At 34.9% G+C, this 26,873-nt stretch overlaps 1 protein-coding gene across 3 annotated transcripts in view; it reads right to left on the bottom strand.

Annotated features, from left to right (window-relative positions):
* The window catches only part of EMCN (endomucin), a 122,264-nt gene that overhangs the window by 45,834 nt on the left and 49,557 nt on the right, over positions 1–26,873 (bottom strand). For all 3 annotated transcript variants that reach the window (XM_033178376.1, XM_033178366.1, XM_033178361.1), the window contains 2 exons: positions 24,920–25,036; positions 8,011–8,049 (listed from right to left, as the gene is read on the bottom strand). In XM_033178376.1, the coding sequence (XP_033034267.1) occupies positions 8,011–8,049; positions 24,920–25,036 (156 nt within the window). The remainder of the gene's footprint in view (positions 1–8,010; positions 8,050–24,919; positions 25,037–26,873) is intronic.

The following is a 26,873-nucleotide window of genomic DNA, read 5'->3' on the forward strand; positions in this document are numbered from 1 at the left end:
TTTTCTGTTCTCTATTTGATTTATTTCTGTTTTTATTTTTATTATTTTCTTCCTTCCGTTAATTTTGGGTTTAATTCATTCTTCTTTTGTTAATTCCTTGAAGCGTAATGTTAGATTACTTATTTGAGATTCTTTTTGTTTTTAATGTAGGCACGTATTGCTATAAACTTTTCTCTGAACTGCTTTTGCTACATTTCATAGGTTTTGGTATGTTGTGCTTTGATTGTTGTTTGTTTCAAGATGTTTTTAAATTTCTCTTTTTATTTCTTCTTTGACTCATTGGTTGTTCATGAGCATGTTACTTAGTTATCATATAATTGTGGATTTTCCAAGATTCTTTTTATCATTGATTTCTAGTTTCATAGCATTATGGTATGAAATGATACTAGATATTATTTCAATTTTAAATTTATTAAGTCTTGTTGTGTGACTTACCATATGGCCTATCCTAGGGAATGTTCCATTTGAACTAAAGAAAAATGTGGTATATTATGCTGCTGTTAAAGTAAAGTCTGTATATGTCTGTTAGGTCTAATGGGTGAAAAGTGCAATTCAAGTCAAGTATTTCTTTATTAATTTTCTGTCTGGTTGATCTATCTACTGTTTTTAAATTATTTTTTATTAATTTTGTGTTCCTTTTTATTTTAATAACTTTTGGGGTACAAGTGGTTTTTTTTTTCTGTTACATGGATGAATTATATAGTGGTGAATTCTGAGGTTTTAGTGCATCTGTCACCAGAGTAGTGTATATCATACCTAATGTGTAGTTTTGCATTCCTGGCTCCACTCTCACCTTCCCCCTTCTGAATCTCTAAAGTTTATTATATCACTCTGTATGCCTTTGCATACTCATAGCTTAGCTCCCACTTGTAAGTGAGAATATACAATGTTTGGTTTTCTATTCCTGAGTTACTTCACTTAAAATAATGGCCCCCAGCTACATCCAAATATCTGCAAAAGACATTATTTCACTCCTTTTAATGGCTGAGAAGTATTCCACGGTGTGTGTGTGTGTGCGTGTGTGTATGTATATATACATATGTGTATGTACACACCCACACATATATATATATACACACACACACATATATATATCTATCACATCTTATTTATACATTCATTAATCAATGGGTACTTAGGTTGGTTCCATTTTTTTGCAGTTGTAAATCATATTGCTGTAAATATACATGTGCAAGTGTATTTTTAATATGATGACTTCTTTTCCTTTGGGTAGACACCTAGTAGTGGGATTGCTGGATTATTTATCCATTGTTAAAAGTGTGATAATCCCAGCACTTTGGGAGGCCAAGATGGGCAGATCATGAGATCAGGAGATCGAGACCATCCTGGCTAACACGGTGAAACCCCATCTGTACTAAAATTACAAAAAAAAGTAGCCAAGTGTGGTAGCAGGCACCTGTAGTCCCAGCTACTCGGGAAGCTGAGGCAGGAGAATGGTGTGAACCCAGGAGGCAGAGCTTGCAATGAGCCAAGATTGTGCCGCTGCACTCCAGCCTGGGTGACAGAGTGAGACTCTGTCTCAAAAAAACAAAAAGTGGGGTATTAAAGTCCCTTGTTATTATAATATTGCTCTTTATTTCTCCCTTCATGTCCATTAATATTTGTTTTATGTATGTAGGTGCTCCAATGTTGGTTGCATATATATTTACAATTGTAATATCCTGTTGCTGCATTGACCCCTTTATCATTAAATAATGACATTCTTTGTCTCTTGTGACAGTTTTTGACTTGAAGTATAGTTCATCAGGTGTAAGTATAGCTACTCCTGTTCTCGTTATTATTTGCATCAAATATCTTCTTCCATTTCTTTACTTTCAGCCTATGTGTCCTTAAAGCTAAACTGAGTGTCCTGTAGACAGCATATAGTTGGATCTTGCTTTTTACTCATTTAACAATTCTATGTCTTTTAACTTGTATCCAAGGTCATTATTGATAAGAAAGGACTCATTGCTGTCATTTTGTTATTTGTTTTCTGATTATTGGTAGCTTCGTTTCTTTCTCTCTCATTATCTATCTTTGTAATTTGGTAGTTTTCTGTAGTGTTAATCTTTGATTATTTTCTCTTTATCATTTGTATACCTGTTGTAGTTTCTTATATTGTGGTTACCATGAATCTTCCATAAAACATCTTATAATCAACTATTTTAAGCAGATAATAACTCAAATTCTGTTGAATACAAAAACTCTATACATTTACCTTTCCCCTCACATTTTGTTTTTGATGTCACAATTTTCATCTTTTAATATTGTGTATATATTAACAACTTGTTATAGTTTTAGTTATTTTTGACTATTTTGACATTTAACCCTCATACTAGAGTTACACATGATTTATACACCACTATTACAGTATTAGAGTGTTCCTGATTTTACTATGTGTTTACCTCTATCAGTGAGTTTGTACTTTATAAATATGTCGTCTGTATTTATAATAGTAATTGTCATTTTTTAAAAATTCTCACTTGAAGAACTCCTTTAAGCATTTCTTGTAAGGCAGGTCTAGTGGTGATGAATTCCTTCAGCTTTTCTTGTCTGGGAACAATTTTATTTCTCCTTCATTTTGAAGGATAGTTCTGTTGAACATAGTATACTTGGCTAGCAGTGCTTTTGTTATTTCAGCACTTTAAATATATTATTCAATCTCTCTTGACCTGCAAGGTTACTATTGAGAAATCCACTAATAACCTAATGGCAATTCCTTTACATGTGATTTGATGCTTTTCTCTTGTTGCTTTTAAATTTCTCTTTGTCTTTGACTTTTAACAGTCTGGTTATAATGTGCCTTAGAGAGGATCTCTTTGGGTTGCACATTTTGGAGGGCCTTTGAGCTTTATGAATCTAAATGTCTCTATCTCTTTTAAGACTTGGAAAATTTTCAGCAATTATCTTATTAAATAAGCTTTCTGTCTCATTCTTTGTTTCTTTTTCTTTTGTAGTATTTGCTTGCTTAATGGTGTTCCATAAGTCTTACAGGCTGTCTTCAGTATTTTTTTATTCTTTTTGTCTGATGGAATAATTTCAGAAGACCTATCTTTAACTTCACAGATTTTATCTTCTAATTGATCTGGTCTGCTCTTGAAGTTCTGTAATATATTTTTTATTTCATTGATTGAATTCTTCAGCTTCAAGATTTCTGTTTGGATCTTTTTATATCTATCTTTTCATTGAATTTCCTAATTATATAATGAATTGTTTTCCTGATTTCATTAAGTTGTCTATTTGTATTCTCTTGAAGTTCCAAGTTTCTTTCAGTTCATTATTTTATTTTATTTTATTTTTATTTTTTTTTTGATACAAAGTCTCACTCTGTCATGCAGGGTAGAGTGCAATGGTGTGATCTTGGTTCACTGAAATCTCCACCTTCGAGATTCAAGATATTCTCCTGCCTCAGGCTCCCAAGTAGCTGGGATTAGAGTTGTGCACCATGACACATGGCTAATTTTTGTATTTTTAGTAGAGACAAGGTTTTGCCATGTTGGACAGGCTGGTTTTGAACTCCTGACTTCAAGTCATCTACCCGTCTTAGCCTCCCAAAGTGTTGGGATCACAGGCATGAGCCACCACACCCAGCCCAGCTCATTACTTTAAATCGCTTTTCAGACAGTTTGTAATTTCTGCTTCTTTGAGACCAGTTATTGGAGAACTATGGTTGCCTTGTGGTACCATGCTTCCTTGCTCTTTCATGTTTCTTGTGTCCCTGCATTGATGTCTGCATATTTAGTGATGTAGTTTCCTTTTTCAAACTCTAGTAGGGGAAGACTTTCAGCTGCATATGGGTCTGAGGCTGCCAGGTGGGCAGGGTGGCTCTGGTTACATGTAGGCACAGTGGGGTAATCAATGTGCAGCTTCTTTAGTTGTGATCAATGTCAGCAATGAATGTAGGTGCCTCAGTGGCCTAGTTTGTAGGAGTTGGTGGAAGTGATAGTGGCTGCATAGGTTGCTAAGGCAAAGTCTTAACAATTCTCCGGTTCTTGTCTTTTCCACAGTGGGGAGTCTTAGCTGAAGATAACCATTTTTGTGTTTGGTCTGATATGGGCCACAGGCAACCATAGCAGCACTGGGAGCCAGGGCATAGGTGATCAGAGTAGCTGTGGATATAGGTCATGAGCTCAAGGTCTTGTGAGACTACTGTAGCACCTTGGACTTGAGGCACAGTTTCAGTTTCCAAGATACAAATGAATGCAGTTTTCCCAGTAAGGCGGGGTCTGTTCCTCTGAGGCACACCTCAGCAGCTTAGGCCCAGAGTGCTGAAATATAGCTGAGGTTGTGACCCTGGTGGACATGGCACACCACTGGTACAGCTTGGTAGAAAAAGGAGTTTTTAGGAGATTGGGTCCAGAGAGCAAAGAATAGCTGTAATTTGGGACCAGGAGTCAACAGAAGTCAGCAAAAATGTAGACACTTGGTGATGAGGTACTAGGTAGTGGTGACACTGGACCCTGGAATGGTGGGACATATCACTACCCCAGGCTCTATGAGGCCAGGTACAGCAGGAGCAATGATGCAGAAATGGCAAGACACTGCTGTATCTTGGACCTTAGTGGGAGGGGTGCAGCACAGCTCCAGTTCCCCAAGAGGCAGCATGTCTCAGCAGTTCAGACTGCAGGGGTGTAGTGCAGTTTTGGGTGGGCAGGGCATGTGGCTGTTCAGCCTGGAGGGCAGGGTGCCACAGCTCAAGCCAGGCACTAATTCTTTGGGATGTGTTGTGCCACATCTGTTTGGCCCCAGAAATCATGGTCATACATGTCAGTGGAGCCTCTGGATCCCTGTAGGCTGGGGTACTGCATCAGCTATGACACTGGGGTGTGCAATTGTTCTTGTGTGCCAGAGGCTCTGAGCCCCTGTGGGTAGTATGTTGTCTTATCTGTGGAGCCAGGGCTGAGAGTTGACTGCTCTAGTGTGCCAGAAGTCTGTGATCCCAGATGGTGGTGGTGGGGTATGCTGCCTCATCTATGGCATTGAGGGGCATGACTGCTCTGGTGTGCAGAAGACCTGAGGTCCCTGAGGGTTGGAGTGCCATTTCAGTTCAGCCCTGAGAGGAGGGTGCACAGTAATTGGAATGTGGGGAGTGGAGTAGCTCCATGGAACATGGCCCTGGGGGTAGGACATAGTAGCAGGTTGGCTGGCAGATGATATGCTATTATGTGGGCTTGTTGCAGTAGTAACAAAACATCAGGGATGGAGGGATGCAATGCGTACTCACGCTTGGAGCAGGATGCACTTTTCCCCAAGATTGTACAGGGCCGTAGCAGCATGAGCCATGAGGCAAGAGGTAGGGGCTGAGAAGAGGAGGGAGGGGCACAGCATCAGCTGCTTCTCTAAGGATAGCTCAGTATGTAGACTCTGGGGCGCTCCTTCAGCAGGCTTCAAACCCTATAAGGACTGCAGAAGTCTCTAGTGCAAAGACTGCATGTATCTATGGCGATGATGGTGGTTGTTGGGGTCCTCTTGCTTACGTTTTTCCTGCAGCAAGGGGTCTCTTCTGGTTTTGAGTTGATCCCAACTAGGGAAATGGGATGGCAGAGGCAAAGTGTTTCCTCCTCTTTCCTATGTGGCCATCCTGTGTTTCAGTGGTCCACAGGATTTCTGCTGCTGTTCTCCAGAGCTTTCCTTTAGTTATTTTGATCAAAATGTAGTTGCTTGTTCATTATTTTTAGTTTTTTTGTGGGAAGTGGGAAGAGCACTAGAAGCTTTTAGCTGGCCATCTTGCTGATGTCACCAACATGGATCTATTTTTGTTTTATAATGTTAAAATATTATATCTATGTATAATTGGTCATAATTAACATTTTATATAGAATCCTTACTTATTTTTATCCCCCAAAAGGGTTCTACATAAAAATCATCATCAATTTCTAGACTCTTAATAATAGTTTTTGAAGTTGTTGTAAAAATGTAACTTTTCAAGGAAATTAAAACTAGCTGCATAATGTTAAAGAAAATATCAAATGTGAGAACTGTATGTGATACATTCAAAGACTGAATACATATTTGCTTATATTTATAGAAAGGAAACAGGACTAGTAATTCTATGGGCTATAATTTTATGTCAACTTCTACCTAAAACAGAAATATGAATTATTTTTAATAATATGCCTGTCCTTAATCCTATGGATGAATATTTCACAAATTTGGTATTTTAACATCTTTGATGCCAAATACATAAAACTAAAGAAGTCTTTAATCTGAAAAAAAAAAAACACAGAAGTATAAAGAATGTCCTGTTAATAAATGTGTTAATTCATCTTTTGGGGGATGGTGTTTCTGATTTAGTCTTTAGCTGCAATATATATTTGAAGTTTGAAGGAAAAAAATGAGACTCAATTTTCAAGTGGCTTATAGAACCAGTCTCATTTCTTTCTAATCCACTATTCAAATAAATTGTTTGTCTATTATTTGGCTTAGGAAAATCAGTTTACATAACTCAAAAAATAAAAATAGCCTAAATGAGCTTTTTATTCCACTAAAATCAATTAAACTTACAGCTGGCACTTGGTAAATAAAATTTCTTTAAACAAAATGAAGGATCCTTCAGTCTCTCCTTAAAGATAACTGACAATTTGGCTGCTTCCCAATTCTTCATCTCTGACTTCTCCTTGATAATCAATCTATGAAGCAGAGGGAAAAAAAAATCTCTTCCCAGAACTGCATCAGTCTTCTCTCATTAGAAGCATTGTTTTTGTTTTGTTTTGCTTTTTTTCCTCTAGTGCCTGCCAATTTTTAGCCTATGAAGATGGAAGTAATAAAAATTATGGTGATTAGTGAATAAAAAATATGGTGCTTAGTGGAGTAAAGGGAATTAATAATATAAAAATAACTTCTTTAATAATGAGATATATGATATAGAAGAAGATAATTACTAAAAGTTAAAAGCATAATAATTTGATTCAAATTCCTCGAACACGAGGTAGAAGTTAGACTAAAGTGATTACTTAGAATATTTGCTGTGAAAATGGAGCACTCATAATTTTTAGTGTCACTCATAATTCTTTTTATTTTTGTAATTTTTAAAAAGTTATATGAACCTATAGGTTTATTTCACATTTTTAGTTTATTTTCATTTTTAAACTTTAATTTCATTCTCAGAGATACATGTGCAGGTTTGCTATATAGGTAAACTCATGTCATGGGGGGTGGTTGTACCAATTATTTTATCATCCAGCTATTAAACCTAGTACACAATAGTTATTCTTAATGCTCCTCTCCCTCTTCCTACCCTTCACCCTCAGGTAGATACCAGTTTCTCTTGTTTCCTTCCTTGTGCTCATGAATTCTCATCATTTAGCTCCCACTTACAAGTGAGAACATGCGGAATTTGGTTTTCTGTTCCTGTGTTAGTTTTCATTTAGTTTCCATATACTAAAGATAATCAGCATTGAAAGCTTATGAGATTTGTCATTTGTATGAGTACCAGGTAGGATGTAGAAAGATAAAAATCCCTCAGATAACTATGATTTCAAAACAGGAAGACTCAACATTGCCATCTTCCCCTGCCCAACAATTTTCAATTCCTGTTGCTCCATTATCAAAAACACATTCAGTCTAAAACTAAGGGTGGCAAATACGAGCACTGTGATAATATTTTAGATTGTTAGCTGTAGTTTCTAGCATCATCTTTTTCAATACTACAACCAGATTTTATTAGAAAGTAAGAGAAGACATTTTGTACTTCTGGGAGAGGGCACACTGACAACAGAAACAGATCACGAACAGTGGGTTCGGGGGCAGAGGACAGAGGGCAATTTCACAGGCTTTATGCATTTGCTAGAGCTGACTCCACTCACCTTAGTCACAGAACACTCAGAAGTGTCTTTATAAGTTCTCCTGGTCTGCATTTTTTTAAACTCAAGTTTTTCTAAACATTTTATTTGTGATATAATGTTTTCCCTTGTGCTATTTCTCCCTGCCCCCAAACTGATTGGTGTAACTTGTTTTATTCTTGAGATTTTACCCATGAAAATACTAACAGAGAGAGAAAAGAGAACTTACCTGGTATTTTTGTTGTTTTAATTGAACTCTGAGTCTCAGCTTTAGAGGGAAAAAAAGAAAAAAAATCAATATAATTAAATGTTGTATATCAGATCTATTCTCACAATTGTTTCAGGTGGTAAATGAGTATGAATTTTGGCTCATTTCTGATTCACTGTTTTCAAATCATAAAATCATGCTTCTTCATGATTACAGGAAACTTCTGAGAAGGTTGTTAAGAAAAAGTGGTTCAACCAACTTTTTCTTTAAGGGCCAAACATTTTAGGTGTTGCGGGCCATAAATATCTGTCGTAACTATTCAACTCTGCCTTTTGATGTGAAAGCAGCCATACACAATATTTAAAGAATGGGAATAACTGTGTGCCAATAAAACTTTATTTTGAAAAAGTCAGGGTATTCAACTTTGCCTGTGGGCCATAGTTTGCTGAGTCTTGCTTTATAGGATCTGGTATAACCTCACACCTTGAATATCCTGAGATAACATAGAAAACAAAAATCCTTCAGTAAGTGCTTAATGAATGGGGTTGCCACGTGCTGTAATCCTACTAAGTCATGGTGCATTTCATGACCTGGGGAATATGCAGCGAAGTTCAGACAGACACTTTTAAAATGTAAGGAATTATTTTATGATATAGTCCAGGAAAGGTTTCTGCAAGGGAAGTCATTCAAAAGAATTATAATCAAAGATTACTTCAACACCTTTGAGTCCATGGAGCATTTTCAAGATTTGGCACATGAAAAATACAGAAAATAATTTTGGAACAAATAGAAGCCCAATAATGACATTTTTAAAAGTCCACTTGCTTCCTTTGTATAGTCACTTGACTCTCTATATCAGTATCTTAAATTTAACATACCCAAAACAGAACTCTTGACTGTTATCTTGAAATCTGTCTCTTCCCTTGCTTTCTTGGATCAATACATGGTGCTATTTGTTTTCCAGTTGCACAAAACAAAACGTTAGGAACCTTTCTTGAGTCGCCTATGTTTCTCACCCTTATCAGCTCTAGTTTCAAAATGTATTCCAAATTCAAACAAGTCTCACCACCTTTTCCGCTACTGTCCACCCAGCACCTATATCTCTCCCCTGAGTACCTGCAATAGCTGCTTAGGAAAATCTTTTTAAATTTAAACTTCACTGCTCCAGTGGCTCCTATTACTCCTCACCTCATCTCCAACCATTCAGGCCCTGTTTCACTGTACTCCAATTCGTGGCTTTGTTGTGGCAGATTGAAGGCACAAGGCCCTTTCTGCTTTGTGGTTTTCTTTCTTTTCTTGCTCTCTTTCTTTCTCTCTTTCTTCCTTCCTTCCTTCCTTCCTTCCTTCCTTCCTTCCTTCCTCCTTCCTTCCTTCCTTCTTTCCTCGCTTGCTTTCTGACTCTGCTCAGAAGTCGCTGTTCAGAGAAGTCTCCCCAACCACCTTCACTAAATTGTTTCCCCAGACCTTTTCACATCATTCCATCTCATTGCTGCATTCCTTCAACAGTACTTTTATTACTACCACATTTTACTTTTGTCTTTAAAAAATTATTACTTTCTGTCAGGAAGTAACTCCATGGGGGCAGACTTCTTATCTTGTTCAGAGAAGTGATTCCAGTGCTTACCAGTAGAAACATATGGATATAATGAATGACAGTAGAAAATAATAATATAAAAAAATTCTACCTACCTGATTTCAATTTTTAAAGAAAAATGAATACTTTATTTAAAATTTCCTAGTTGGATAATTCTAGTTACTATTTGCAAGTGACTTTTATGATCAGATTCATATATTATTAGTTGATACCTCTAAAGGAAATAATATATTTCCATTTTGCAAATCTGTAAACGTTAGCTGAGGGTAGTAAAATTACTTTCTTAAGGAAAGAACCAGGTATATAGGCCAGGTCTGTTAACTCTAGTTTTCATCTTCTTTCAGTAAAACGGACAGCTTTTCCTTCCACTAAACTGTTCCAAATGGAAGCTTGATAGACCTCATTGAGAAGACAAAACCTTCTGATTATCCTTTCTTTGAATATTTTTAGCCTTCAAAAATGTGTAATAATTCTAGAGGGACATAATAAAAGAAATATAACTATACATTAAGATGTAGCTGAATCTTAATAAAACATATCAATTCAAAACCCTTCAATTGAGCAGTGTAAGAGGTTTGGACATTTATATATCTTAATGAATACATTGATATTTTGAGGACAAAATTCTGTAAGTCACAAATATTTAATCAAGTATAGAATATTCCTTTTTTTCCCTGAAATCAACAAGATATTTTAAAAATGATAAAGTATTTTCATATAAATACAACTTTCTAATTTGGTCTCAGTTCTGTGGATACAAAAGCTTGGTAAAGATGTGTGCTATGGAATATGGTTAAAGTTGTGGGAATTAATGAGTGAAGACATTTTCAATTATTCCTGTTTATTATTTATAACTTTCATAAAACATGTGTTTTGAGAAAAGGCCAAGCTTTGATCTATAAAGAATCTCAGGAAAGTCAAATAGCAAATTAGCAGTGTGCTTAGTTAACCATTCTCAAACTGAGATGTTTAATAAGGACCCAAAGTTTAATCAAGGTGGTTGGCAACTTACAATCTGTTTGTTGAGTTTGATTTTTGAATATGAAATTGAAGTCTTATGAAATGCAAATGAATTTTGAAATGCTAATCACATTAATCCAAAGTTAAACTTTGCTCAAGCATTTAGTTTTTAAATCAGAAATCTTGAACAGCAATACAACAAATAACTTTGTTAAATATTCTTGTCTCACAAAGGATATTACAGGATATTTCTAACTAACAAACTTACACATAGAACATGATAAGATCATTAACAGGTGCAAGAGAAAGAATATACACATCTCTTCTGATATATAATTCTCTACTGATTTGCTGTTGAATAATTTATTATAACCAATTCAAATTCTCTTCATCCTTTCCCCATATGGCATTGACTGAGTCATTAGACACGAGATTACTTCTCATCTGGCTAAACCATGACTTGTGACTAAGACTTTATCAGGAGTCCTCTTGTATCTGCCTACTTGAAATGACATAAACTAATTCAATTGTATATGAGAAATATTATAATTAAGTCCCAAGATAAGTTTCATAGACAAAATGTGCAATTCACAAAATAAATATTGAAGCTGGGTGGGTAATTAGATAAACTAATGTTTTCTAGATTGTTGTGTGAGAGATTCTATAAGGTAGTACTGGAAAGCAGCATTAAATAAGATTGAAACATTTAATGAGAAAGTTGTTTCCTTTTCAGCTTTCTTGCAGTTTGCTTGGTTATTTGAATGAGAAAATTCTAAAATTTTAATTGGGTGCACATATGTTGTTAATATCTAACATTTGCTTATAATAGTTTAGTTTTTTAAAGAGCAAGCATGTCTCAAGCTCAGAGCCTCAAGCAAAGAACAAACTCTAGCTAGAATTTTACTTTTTTATTTACATAGTAGTGATTTTTATAGCTATTGTTTATTTATGCCAATTAAAACTGGTTTTTTGTTTATGGTAGTTTATTTTTCAAAAAAATTTAAGAATAAGAAGTGCATCAATTTAAAGAAAAACATTAAAATATAATAATACAGACGATATACATCTCTAGCAACACTCATGAAGTAGTGGGAAACATCAAGGTAAAGTCTAGTAGAGGTTCTTGATGAATATGAATGTGTAGAATTTGAATCAGAATTAGAGGAAGGAGGAGGAAAATAGGAATAAAAAATATACAAATGAGGGGGCAAATGAAAAATATACACATTCAAGAATAAATCAGGCATAGTGGGCAAGAGGACAACCTTGATTAGAATTGCAGGTTTATATTTATTCATTCAGTCAGTATCTTGTCTTATATTTATTGAACACCTACTTGTCAAGTGCATGATGCACCTAATTAGAAGCCAGTTGTTTTCTTAATCCTTAGATTTAGATACTTTATGTACAATAGTTGTCATGAGAACAAGTGTGGCATAGTGAAAGGTGTATAAACAGGGTTTTAATCTTTTAAATTTAATCTTGGCCAAGTCATTTAGTGTTTCTGAACTTGTTTCCTTATTTGTGAAATTGGTATCATATATACTTACTTTGCCTGGCTTTTAGGAGAATTACTATGGCTAAACAATGAACTAAAATGTATTGTGTTTGTTTGTGTGTATTTCTTTTTTTTTTTTTTTTTTTTGAGATGGAGTCTCGCTCTGTCGCCCGGCTGGAGTGCAGTGGCCGGATCTCAGCTCACTGCAAGCTCCGCCTCCCGGGTTCCCGCCATTCTCCTGCCTCAGCCTCCCGAGTAGCTGGGACTACAGGCGCCCGCCACCTCGCCCGGCTAGTTTTTTGTATTTTTTTAGTAGAGACGGGGTTTCACCGTGTTAGCCAGGATGCTCTCGATCTCCTGACCTCGTGATCCGCCCGTCTCGGCCTATTTCTTTACATGATTTATCTCCCTTAATCTTCACAAAGATCCTGTGGAAGTATAATCTTATTTTAATTACTTTACAGATGAAGAAACTGAAGCACCGAGAAGGTAAGTAGTGGATTAAAGACCACAGCACAAATAAATAGTTGTGCTGCTTTTTGAACGTAAGCAATCTGACATCATAATCACTATCCATAACCAATAAACTAACTTATTATTGGCATGATTGAGGTGCCAAATTTTTATTTTATGAAGGGTGTGATGCCTTGAAGAACAAAGACCTGGTGTTGGCCACTCTCATGTTCAGCTAGTAGCTTATCTAAAATGCCTACTTGGTTTTTATAAAATTATCTTTGCTTTTTGTATAAAAATAAACTCCATATTAAAGTAAGATAAATTATGCAAAAGGAAATATATTTGATAACCTATCTATTGTATATAAATGATATCAATTCCTACTTAATAGCATACTGGTTGATTATAAATGTTATTAAGAGAAGCCAGATTATCTTTTCAGTTTTCAAATCTCTAATATTGTATACACTGTGGTAGAAGAAACTCTAGCTTGGCAAAGCCATTAAAGGTGTTTCTATCAAAGTATTTGCTTTAGTAGAGTTCCATATTGGAGTTCTGCACATCCCAACGTATCATCTATCTATAATCTTATTCTGCATTCTTGCCTCAGCCAAGTTACAATTCAGTAAAGGGAAAAAGAGCAATAGCCTCTCCTTCCCTGCCAATCCCTTACAATGTGCAAGATACCTCCTTTAAAATCTGGTTGTAGATACCAGAATGACTAAGTTACCAGCAAGAAATACATATATATTGTTTTCTTCCCTCCGTCTTTTCTTCTTTCCTTTCTCTTCTATCCTCAGAAACCAAGAGGATGTGCATGGGAATTTTTTTTGTTTTAAAAAAGAGTTAATGAGAATATCATGTTTTCAAGCCATTAGCAAAAAATAAAAAATAAAAATAAAATTAAAAAAAATAGAGAGTTCAGGAAGGGAAAAAGATTTGCAGTTTTACGAGGAAGTTTCACACTCAATCCCTCCACAGTTTACCTACTGAAGAGTGTGGACCTTTGTTATTGACAATTGACACTTCTTTTGAATCACCCCTCAGTGCCTACCAACATAGTTCTGCATATAGTCAATGATAAATGCATGGATTATGAAACCTAAGTGTAGTGAGGGCTAAAGCAAGGACCTGGTCTGTGGTGAGTTAAATGGTGACTCCCTGACTACCCCACTACCAAAAGATAGGTGGCCCTGGAACCTGTGATCTTATTTTCTTAGCAAGAATATAAAACTAATATAGATCATCAAGATACTGTGAGATTTCTGCTCTAAGTAATTCAAACACAGAAGTCACTATCCTCTTTTGCTAAGCATACAATTTCTTTTTCTGCAGAATGTGTTTCGGGTGAGAATATCGGATAACTGTCACCAACGATGTCAAAGTATAGATCTTTCTATAAATACTAATTAAACATTTGGTGTCTTGTACTTTCTTTAAGAAAGTCAAGGTTCAAATAACCCTCTTTATCCCTGATAAAGCTCCTTCCTATGAAACCTTCTTTGTCTGATATTATTGTAGTCCCTTCAACTTTCTTTTAATTAGTTTTACCAGAGTATACCTTTTCGTCTTTTGTTTTTAATCAATTTATATTTAAAGTGGGTTTTCTGAGTACTGCACATATTTGGGAAGTGGTTATGATTTTTATCCAGTTTAACAATCTTATTTTTATAAATAAAATGTTTAAGCCATTTTATTTTATGTGATAAATTATAATTGATTTTAAGTATACATTGTAAACATTTTCCATCTGTTCTCCATTTCTTTTTTCTTGTTTATTGCCTTCTTTTGGATTGAGTCTTTTTTAAAGATTTTATTTATCTCCATTATTGATTTTACAACAGTATATTTATAACCTTTCTCTCATTTTGGCATTTGTGCTATTGTTACACAGTTTGTTTCTATATATGTCTTAAACCTTCCATACATTTTTGTTATCTTATCTTTAAACAATAAATTGTCTTTTGAAGAGACTAAAAATGAGATAAAAGTCTTTTATAGTTGGTCACATATTTACCATTTCAAATGCTCTCCATGCCTTTATTTAGATTGAAATTTCCATCTGGTACCATATTTTTCTGTTCCTGAATGTCTTTACTGACATGAATTTCGCAGCTTTTGTATGTCTGAAAAATATTTACAGAATTCTTGGGTGAAAAGTTTTTTTTTTTGCTTCCAATACTAAAAATGTTGTTTCACTGTTTTCTGGCATGCATCGTTCCCGATAAGACTCTGCTGTAATTTTTATCATTGTTCTTTTCTATTTAATGTGTCATTTTTTCAATAGCTTCGTTCAAGATTTTCTCTTTATCTCTGATTTTCCTTGATTTGATTATGATGTGTTTTGGTGTAGTTTTCTTCCTGTTTCTTCAATTTGGGGCTCATTAAGTTACCTGAATCTATGGGTTTATAATTTTATACACTTAGATTATCTTCCCTTTTGTTCTTTTCTTTTTTTTTTTCTGGAGACAGGGTTTTACTCTGCCACCCAGGCTGGAGTGCGGTTGCATGATCATGGCTTACTGAATTCTCGATCTCCCTGGCTCAATTAATCCTCCTGCGTCAGCCTCCCAAGTAGCTGGGAATACAGATGTCTGCCATTATGCCTGTCTAATTTTTGTATTTTTTGTAAAGATAGGGTTTCACCATGTTGCCCAGGCTGGTCTCAAACTCCTGGGCTCAAGTGATTTGCCCACCTTGGACTCTCAAGTGTTAGAACTACTTTGGGGTGGGTGAGCCACCACACCTGGCCCTTCTTCAAACATCTTTTCTGCCCATCATTCTCACATCTTCTTCTGGAATTATATGTATCTTAGGCCCCTGGGTTGTCCCACACCTCACTGATGTTTTATTCTTATTTTTCTGGTCTTTCTTCTCTCCAATTTATCTAGTTTCTATTGCTATGCATTCTTCTTGAAAAACTCAAAATATTAGTTTTTGTTGATCCTCTTTATAGTACATTTGCTTTCCAATTCATTAATTCCCACTCATATTTTATTATTTTCTTCCTTCAATTTTGGGGGGGGGTTATTATTTCTTTTCTCTGCCTTATTGAGATGGTTGTTCCAGTAATTAAGTTTGAACCATTCTTTTTCCTGCCTAATATATGCGTTTTAGAGCTATAAATTTTACTGTAAGATTGGCTTTAATTATATTGCACAAGTTTTGGTACTCCATATTTTTATTATCATTCAGTTCATAATATTTGCTGATTGCCATTATGATTACTTCTTTGACACATAAGTTACTATAGTTTAAAATTTATGAGCATATAGTTATCTTTTGGTTTTTGATGTTTAGATTAATTCCTCTTTGATCAAGAGACACACTCTATATCATTTAAATCATTTAAAACCTGTTGAGACTTGCTTTATGACACAGGCTATGATCTATGATAGTAATCAATTCTTATCTACTTGAAAATAGTTCACTTTCTTTAGTTGAGGTGCAGTGTTCCACATATTTCCATTAAATTAAGTTTGTTAATTATATTGATTTATGCTACATCAATACCTATATTTTGTCAACTAATGAGAAAGGTACATTAAAATTTTCACTAGAATTGTGGATTTGTCTTTTCCACTAAATTTTTGCTTTATACATTTTCATGCTATATGATAATAACTAAAAGTTTTAATTTGTTTTATTTTCCTGGAAAATTAAGTATTTTAGTATTATGAAATGTTCTTATTTATTTCGATTTAATTTTATTGCCTTAAATTCTACTTTTTCTGATATAGATGTATTTTTTTCAGGGTATATCCCTTTTCACTTTTTTAAATTTAACTGTTGTATGTCTTTTTTAAGCAACATTTAGTTTGGTTTTGTGTGTGTGTGTGTGTGTGTGTGTGTGTGATCATTAGGGTTTTCTATTAAAAAGATCATGTTATCTGAGAACAGAGATCATTTTACTGCTTCCTTCCCTATATGGCTGCTTTTAATTTCTTTTTCTTTCCTGATTTCTCTGAATAGAACTTTCAGTACTGTATTCAATAGAAGTGATGAGAGTGGACATCATTGCTTTGTTCCTGATCTTAGAGGAAAAGCTTTCAACTTTGTACTGTTGACTATAAAGTCACTTGTGGGCTTTTCATATATGAACTTTATTCTTCAGGGCAATTTTTAAAAATTTATAGTTTATTGAGCATTTTTATCCTGAAAGGGTGTTGAATTTTGTCAAACACTTTTCTGCACCAATTGAGATAATCATGTGGCTATTGACCTTCATTTTGTTAATGTGGTATATTGCATTGATCTATTTTCCTATGTTGAACCATCCTGCATTCCACAAATAAATGTCACTTGAAACACGATCTCTAATCCTTTTCATGTGTTATTGAATTTGGCTTGCTAATATTTTGTTGAGGGTATTGGCATCAATATTCGTTAATAATATTGGTCTGCAGTGTTCTTTTCTTGTAGTTTTTGTGTATGATTTTGGTATCTGCCTAATTTTAGTCTCATAGAATGCATTTGAAAAGGTTCCTGGCCGGGCGTGGTGGCTCACACCTGTAATCCCAGCACTTTGGGAGGCCAAGGTGGGTGGATCATGAGATCAGGAGTGCAAGACAAGTCTGGCCAAGATGGTGAAACCCTGTCACTACTAAAAACACAAAAATTCTCCGGGCATGGTAGTGGGTGCCTGTAATCCCAGCTACTCAGGAGGCTGAGGCAGAGAATTGCTTGGACCTGGGAGGTGGAGTTTGCGGCGAGCCGAGACTGTGCCAGTGCATTCCAGCCTGGGCAACAAGGCAAGACCCTATCTAAAAATTAAAAACAAAACAAAAAGTGTTTCCTTCTCTCTCTTTTTTTTTTTATAAGAGTTTGAAGAGGATTGGTGTTAATTCTTCTTTAATTTTTGGTGGAATGTTTTAGTGAGGCCATCTGAACCGAGTTTTTCTTTGTTGGGAGGTTTATTTTATAAGATTATTTTATTTTATTTTTAGGGCTGTTTTATCTGCTAGGCTCTTTGATAACAGTATCTGGGGCCTAAAATATTTCCAAGGGCCTAGTGAAATCTTTGAGATCTCAAACACAAAATTATTGCCTCCATTATACAAAAAAATCAGCAAAATCTAAATTAATAAATGATTCCTTAATGTGTCTACAAAATGCATACAACCTTAAAATCCATTAAGGTCTGAAACAGTTCTGATGCCAAGCACTTTGAATAAGGAATTTTCAACTTGTATCACTTTTGTAACTTTTGATAAATTTTATAAGTTTTTATAACTTTTATAATTTTATAACTTATAATCTATAAATTTAATTAACATAAGATGTGAGGTCAATTCATTGTTTGAAAAGGGGGACCTAAAGTCAGAAGGCATACAGCTAACCAAGACCTTAAAACAGCCTGCACTCCAACAACAAACATACTCTATCTTCTTTTCAATTGACCTTCACTCACGGTTTTCCTTTTCCCAAAACGACTCCTCCCTCCTTTGCAGCTGGTGCTTACTCCTCAAAACTTATTCAATACTAGACAAGAAACTCTGTCTCCTCAGAAGGCTCCACTTTTTGTGGTTTGAAACTCCTTTATCATGTTCTGTCTTGATGGTAAAACCTCATAAATATTTAGCCTTCCTCTAGGTGCTAGCGGCTCTGTTCAGCATGGAAAGAGGTTCTTTGTCCTGAAAGATTTCACTGTTGAGCTAGAGAAGCAGGCAAATCCACATTAAAAAAAAAAAAAAAAAAAAAAGTATTAAACTGACTTTCCAGTGGATGGCAAGTCTTCTCTGGCTTTCTCTGTCTTGAGAATTACATGAATTTGTAGGACTTCTTTTAGTTAGTTTATTAAGTTGGACAACTCCTCCGAGCTGGACCCATTACCCTCAGATGCTCTCTCTCTCTCTGTCTCTAGACATTTTCAGTATATGAAGACATTTTCAGTATAGACATCTCTAGGCATTTTCAGTATATGTCTCTAATATTTTCAGTATATGAAAATATTTTGTGTGTGTGTACACCATATATATACATATGGTGAACAATGTGATGTTTTGATATATATATATATATATATATATATGTATTGTGGAATGATTAAATCAAGCTGATCAACATATCATCTCACATACTTGTTAGTTTTTTTGTGGTCAGAACATTTAAAGTCTACTCTCTGAGTAATTTTAAAGTAGAAAATACATTATTATTAATTATAGACACTAGGTGGTAAAATGGTCTCCAGAAAGTATTCCTCCTGTCTAACTGAAACTTTGTATCATTTGACCAATATCTTCTCATTCCCACCCTACCCAACCCCCTACTCTCCAGCCTCTAATAACTACCATTCTACTCTCTATTTCTATGAATTCAACATGTTTAGATTCCATATGTAAAGGAAACTATGCAATATTTGTCTTCCTGTGCCAGACTTATTTCAGTTAGTATAATAACCTCTAAGTTTATCCATGCTGTCACAAATGACAGGTTTTCCTTTTTTTCCAGGCAAAATAGTATCCCATTGTGTATATATACCACATTTTCTTTACCTCTTCATCTGTTAATGGACACCTAGATTGAATCCATATCTTGTCTATTGTGAATATTGCTGTGTTGAACATGAGAATTAAATATCCCTTTGATATACTGATGTAATTTCCTTGGATATGTACTCAGAAATGGGATTGCTGGATCATATGATAGCTATATTTTTAATTTTGGGGGGATCTCCTTTCAGTTTTCCACGATGGCTACACTATTTCATATTTCCATCAACAGTATACAAGATTTCCCTTTTCTCTACATCTTTGCCAGAACTTTTTATCTCTTGTCTTTTTGATAACAGCCATTCTAACGGGTATGAGGTGATACCTCATTGTGTTTTTAATTTGCATTTCCTTGATGATTAGTAATGTTGAGAATCTTTTAATATGTCTGTTGGCCATTTGTATGTCCTTTTGTTTGGGAAATATCCATTCAGATCCTTGGCCCATTTTAAAATTGGGTTATTTGTTTTTCTTGCTATTAAATTGTTTGAGTTCCTTATGTATTTTGTATGTTAACCTCTTAACATTTGTATCATTTGCAAATATTTTCTTCCATTTTATAAGTGTATTAGTCTGTTCTCACACTGGTAATAAAGACATACCTGAGACTGGGTAATTTATAAAAGAAAGAGGTTTAATTGAATCACAGTTCCACATGGCTGGGGAGGCCTCACAACTATGACTGAAGGCTCATGAGGAGCAAAGTCACGTCTTACATGACCGCAGGCAAGAGAGCTTGTGCAAGGGAACTGCCTTTTATAAAATCATCAGGTCTCATGAAACTTACTCACTGTCACAAGAACAGTATGGGAAAGACTTGCCCTCATGATTCAGTTACCTGCCACCAGGTCCCTCCCATGACACGTGGAAATTATGGCAGCTACAGTTCAACTGAGATTTGAGTGGGGACACAGCCAAACCATTATCGGTAGGTTATAGCTTCACCCTGTTGATTGTTTCCTTTTCTGCACTGAAGCCTTTTCATTTGATACAATCTCAATTGTCTAATTATGCTTTTGTTGCCTTTGCTTTTGATGTTGTAGCTGAAAAATCTTTCCACAGACTAATGTCAAGAAGCATTTCTCCTAGGTTTTCTTCTAGTCATTTTACAATTTAGGTCTTTTGAAAATGTAAATAATATCATATCATTGCCCTGCTCTCAACTCTCCATCACATTGTGTGTCCAATTAGAATAAAATTCACTGTCCTTACCATGGCCTGCGTGGTCCTGTCTGGACTGACCCCTGATTCCTGCTCTAATGGCATCTGCTACCTTTTCTTCCCTTCATTCCTTCCACTCAACCACAGATGACTTCTCTTTATTCAAACAACTTAAATCCACCCACATATCAGCACCTGTGCACTTTGTATTTCCTCTTTGAATTCTCTTCCCCAAATATCCATATGTTAACTTCTTGACTTTATTTAGTTCTGTTTCCAAATGGCACTTGTTCAGAGAGGGATTCTTTGAACACCTTATGAAAATTGGCACTACCATCATCACTTGCTTTTTTTTTTTTTTACTGTTTTATTATTATTTAGAGTATCACTGATATTGAATTATTAATATTTAACTTATTTATCTTTTTCATCCACTAGAAGGTAAATTTCATGATAGCATGATCTGTCTAATATACAACGACTTATCACAATCCAGGATAATGCCAGGTACATAGATAATCCTCTGAAGGATTTTTAGTAAATAAGATAATATTTAATTCAAAAATCCCACATTTTAAAAATAATAAAGTCAGAGCACTAGACTAATGAGAAGTCCTATCTTAAAAATTCTAGGATTCTAGAAATTTGTTTCCTTTTAAATAGGAAAAATACACACCACTCTAAGAGAATGGGAAAAGATTAGAGAGAAATGTTTTGAGTATGATCTTCTTTTTGGATCTGAATTCCAACTTTCTAGGGAATAAAGCAACAAATCTCACTAGCTCTTCTACTCTAAATTAAACCTGTACTTGTTTTCATCTTGAGATGAAATACCCACAATGTATTTGTCTGATATTTCTTATCCAAGGAACCATTGCCCAGATGTTTAAGAGGGAGCTGAATCTTCAGCTGTTCAACGTTTAACCAACAGTAGATTGTTTTGTTTTCTGTCTATCTCTCTGTCCAGTATCCATTAATCCTAAATGTGTTTATGTGTGATGGGTGGAAAGGGAGTCATGCTCTCCTAACCAGGAATCTGGGAGAGGTACTGGTTTCATCACTTGGCAAATGGAAATGTGTACAATCTCATTATATCAAGTAGTGTCTATGTTGGGCAGTAAGCACCTTAAGAAAAGAGAGGAATCTAGGGAATAATGGCTGACCCAGAAATAAATGTAATAATAAATTATTTAAAAATTTGTATAAAACTTGTTTATCAAATAACAAAAGCAATGGCCAACAGTAAAAACACTTATTTCATTATCCTGCTTTCCAGAGTGTTTCATTTCTTAAGAAAATGACTTTGATGTGTTTTTTTTAACTACTTGGAAGAAAGCCATTTTAAACTGAGTTTACAAGCTAAATCAATACAACAGTTCCCAGAACTGAGATGCAGAGAGCATTCTACTTCATGAATTGAAGTGGAATTAAAAGTCTTAATTGACTCATGGGCTGACCACATACTTCTGACATGTACTAGGTTTAATAAATCACAGACCCTGAATGACATTTTCTTACTCATAAGTCACTGAATGGGTGAGTATTTAGTGCAGGATACAAATTATTTGAGTTTGATTTTCCAGAAGCTGCTATATACTCTGCAGATGTATATATAGTAGTTTTATTTTTATTTTATAGGAGCCATCATATTCTAGGTAGATGAATTTTGGTTTCCTAAAGGTGTCTTTTAGATATATATGACTTACAAAATAGGTTCTACTTATCAGAAACCAAACCACTACGACATGAAAATGTTATTCATATGAAGAAGAGATGATTCTGCTCTTCAAATTCCTCTAAGGGGTGACTGTCTCATTACAAAGAAGTATTAGTTTACCATTATGGTGTGAAATTAGACTCCTTCTGGGCAAACTTCTGTATGTTGTGCTTGAGATGATTATAATACAAAAGAGAAAAATTATGTTTCTGAAGTTTCTAGACAAGAGTAGGTCTTGGACAGTCACAATTTCTACTTGCCATCTCTTTCTACCTTAGAGATTTCCCAAGAAAAGACTTAGACACTATGATTCATCTGTAGCTATTTCTTATTAAGGACTATGGATACACCAAAAATGCATCCATTACCTATATTCCTAACTCTTCCAGTCAAATGTGTTTACTATACATACAAATTACTTGTATCATGGAGGCGAGAATGTGAGAAGTATCTGTTGTGAGGAAACTGGAACTGGAAAGCTATCAGAAATCATGGGAGTTCTGGCTTCTATTTCTCTCTCTGCTTCACACAAACAATTTAATTTTGCTCACATGGTATTCCCATCTCCCAACATACTCTCCATTCTTTTCTGTCAATCCTGTTTACTCATAATAACTGCTTCTGGATGCCACAGGTATGCACATGATTTGCCATGACTACCGCAGACTCCCACTACTAAACTTTGCAGCTTCAATTCCTGTAGCTAACTCCTGCTGTTTGTTTATTGGGTTTTCTAGTTTAGACTATTCAGAAAGAAAATTTGATTGGCTAGGCTCATCGTTTTCTTTCCTTTTGCTTTTCAACAAAGTTTTATAAAAAATATGATTTACACACCATTAAATGCACGCATTTTAAGTATACAAGTAATAATTTTTAGTAAATCTGTAGGATTGTACAACCATCAACATAATCCAGTTTTAGAACAGCTCCATCAACATGAAAAACTCCTGTGAGCTTATTTAGAATCAATTCCCACTCCCATCTCCAGCTACAGGCAACCACTTATCTGCTTTCTGTCCCTATAAAATGTCTTTTCTGCATATTTACTGTAAGTGGAATATACCACATGTCATATTTTGTGTATGGCTTCTTTCACTGAGTATAATGTTTCTGAGGTCCATTGATTGCAATAGCTTTAGAATAAGTTTTGAAATTGGGTTGTGTCCTCCAACTTTGTTCTTTTTCAAAAATGTTTTGACTATTCCAGGTCCTTTTTATTTCTGTACAAATCTAGGGTCATCTTACCAATTTATTTTAAAAAACTGGGGGCCGGGCGCGGTGGCTCAAGCCTGTAATCCCAGCACTTTGGGAGGCCGAGACGGGCGGATCACGAGGTCAGGAGATCGAGACCATCCTGGCTAACACAGTGAAACCCCGTCTCTACTAAAAATACAAAAACTAGCTGGGCGAGGTGGCGGGCGCCTGTAGTCCCAGCTACTTGGGAGGCTGAGGCAGGAGAATGGCGTAAACCCGGGAGGCGGAGCTTGCAGTGAGCTGAGATCCGGCCACTGCACTCCAGTCCGGGCGACAGAGCGAGACTCCGCTTCAAAAACAAAAAACAAAAAAAAAAAAACTGGGATTCTGGTAGGGATTGCATTAAATATATTAATCAATTATTGATCAACTTGGAGAGAATTATCATATAAATGTTGAGGTTTCTAATCTATAAAGATGTAATATCTCTTTAGATATTTAATTTCTCTCCAAAATAGTTTGTAGTTAAGTGTACAAATCTTTCACTTCTATTGTTGAATTTGTTTCTATGTATTTTATACTTTTTGATGCTATTGAAAATGGAATTATTTTCTTAATTTTATTTTGGATTGCCACTATTAACATACAAAAATATAATTTACTTTTATATATTTTATATCCTGTGCTACAAACCACTCTTTAGTGGTTTTAGTAGTTTTATAGTGAATTCTTTGAATTTTCTACATAGATAATTATGAGTCTGCTAATAAAAAATGCTTTATTTCTTCCTTTTCAATCTAAATGTATCTATGTATTATGCATTGTTGAACTGTACTGTCTAAAACCTCTGGTTGTAATGTTGAATAAAACTGATAAGAACAGACATCTTTGGTAGTTCCAGATCTTAAGGGGAAAATATTAAGTCTTTCTTTATTAGGTATGATGTTAGCTGTAGGCTTTTTGTATATGCCCTTTATCAAGTTGAGGAAATTTCATTATATTTCTAGTTTATTGAGAGTTTTTAATATGAATGAATGTTAGATTTTGTTGAATGCACTTTCTACATGTACTGATTTTACTAATATGTTGTATTACTTTCTTTGGTTTTCATATGTTAAACCAATCTTGCATTTCTGAGATAAATCTGACTTGTTCATATTTTATATTCTTTTTTACTTGCTACTCATTTTTTGCAATATTTTATTGAGGATATTTGCATCTATGTCTAAGAGCCATATTGGTCTGTAGTTTTCTTTACTTGCTTTTTCTTTTCATTCTTTTCTCGCTTTGGTATCAGGGTAACATTAGCCTCAGATAATTATCTGTGCAGTGTTTTCCCCTCCTTTACGTTCTAAAAGATTTTGGGAAGAGTTGGTATAATTTATTTCTGAAATACTTTATAGAATCGACAATTGAAGCCATCTTGGCTTGGGGTTTTCTTTATAGGAATATTTTTAGTTCCTATTTCAATTTCTTTAATCATTATAGGTTTTTTTTTTTTTTCAGATTTCCATATCTTCTTGAGTCAGTTTTAGCAATTTATTTATTTCTAACAATTTTCTCATTTCATCTAGGTTGTCTAATTTGTTGGCTGAGCTGTCCTTTTAGTGCCAGGTAATATCATAGATTACTGCCCAGTCTTGCATTAATCTTTGTTGTGACCCATTCATTTGTGGCTGCAGTGTGCTAGGATATCTCTGTGAAAGATGAGGCTGCCAAATGATTATTCTATTGGGTAGAGACTAAGAGACAATTTAAACAGGATATAATTCCTTGGCAGTTGTATGCTGGAAAACATTCTGAAACTAGTTTTATCCAACACACTAGTTTAACACTTCAGCACAAATCCTCATACTTACTCTTGGGTTTGGAACTTTGCAATGTTGAAACAGCATTTGGAGGTGTAACACTTGTTACTGTTATGTTTGAAATGATGGACTTATTCTCCCTGACATCAGGGGTTGTGACTCTTAATCCTGTAAAAAGAATGAACAGTCATCAGGAGTATAACAAATCACCAGATCATCTTATTAATATTCATATTAATATCCAACTAAAACTTGAAGATTAATTTCTAGAAGTCTTCTGACCAAGCCTTAGAAATCCAGAATTTTAACATTCACCTTTTGGTGATATAATTAATTACTTTAAAGAGTGTGGAGGGACATTAACTTTCTTGTGCAGGTTATCTCACTTGATTATCATTGTAATCTTATGAATTAAGTAATCATGATGATAATTATTTTATATATAAGACTCAGAGAAATTAAATAATTTCCCCACAATCACATAACTTGTAATAGGAGAGAACCATGACCTGAATTCAAGGCTTTCTGATGGAAAAGTTAATCACTCAGCTACCCTGGGAAAAGAAAAGTAAGGATGTGGTAGTAATTAAGTATGGCACTATTGTTTTCATGCCACTTGGGAAAATATTTTCAAGCAGGTGGAATAGTCAGGGGATAAGGGATAATAGGACATAAATGGAATACATTTTTAATTATACTTAGTTCATTTTCTTTGAAAAAAAGAAAAATTTACAACAAAAATATAAGCTGAGCTTTTCAAAGACAACATTTGAATAAGATGACTTGAAACAACTTATATTTGCCTATATATTCTGAAAAAAAATCAATGCCCTTCAGCTTTTTCAGTCTAGTATGGAAACATTGGGCTAGTGAAGAAATGCAGACATGCCATTTACTGCATGCTTGGTGTTAGCTAGATGTGATGCTACCTGGAGATGAGGGGAAAGCAGTTTAGTAGATCTCTAACACGGAGTAGAATGGAGCAAGAACTACTGGTGCTTTCTAGAAGTGCAGTCAACTTCCACTCTATGTCAACAAGTATCTACTGTGTAATACAAATTCTTAGTGCAGTTGAGGAAGTCATGCTGAAGAAAGGGATTGTTTGCAAGAAGACTTCATAGACACTAGATAAATATATTTTCCTTCAGGTAAAAAGCCTTTGGAAATTAGTGTGCAAACAAAATGAAATAAATTCAAATATAGTCTACAGTGTTAATCCTGCATATGAGAGAGAATGAGTGGGAATGGCCATACATTTCAGAGGTTAAATAGGGAGGAAAATATGTGAAGTAGAGATATGCCTTATTATAGCAAGAAAGCAGAAATTGGTATTCTTGTTAGCATGGAAGTGGGACAGGTCATCCAAGGTGCAGAAACTCAACATTTGAGGATGGAGGAACTCCTGGGGGGTAAAGATTTTGCTTCCCACTGGAATTTCAACATATGTTTGGGAAAGATCAGAACAGGAGTTTCTCTTCAGAAATCTTTGGAGAAGAATTCTTCAGCTGAGCTAAAATTGGAAAGCATGAAAAAGCTATCCTGAAAGCCTAAAGAGTTCCCTAGTATCAAGCAGACTCAATGGTCTTGGTGGAGGGAAAGAGAATATATAGCTAAGAAAGATGTGGAGGGCTGCCAGATTGGAAATATACAAAGAAAGGAGAAAAATAATGGAATAGCTGGGAATGTAACGCTAAAGATTTTGCTTAGAGAATTGCCTATTATAAATGTGAAATATATTTCACAAGTGAGAATTAGAGCCTACACTCAGTGTAGGACAGGTTGTCAATTATACCGCATGAAGTAGGCCATGGAGTAAATCTTGAATATTTAAGGTAAATCAAAATATTTTAAAATATTCATGGTAAACCTAAACTGAATAGAATAAAAGATGCTGCCACAGCCATAAATTTTTAAACTTTACTAATACACAGAAATGCTTCAAATCCTAGTCTCAGGAGAGAAGAATCTACACATGGTTGACTAACATTTATTAAGATATGAGAAT

This window comes from Trachypithecus francoisi, unplaced genomic scaffold, assembly GCF_009764315.1.
Source record: "Trachypithecus francoisi isolate TF-2019V2 unplaced genomic scaffold, Tfra_2.0 Contig01566, whole genome shotgun sequence".
NCBI classification, from domain to species: domain Eukaryota; kingdom Metazoa; phylum Chordata; class Mammalia; order Primates; family Cercopithecidae; genus Trachypithecus; species Trachypithecus francoisi.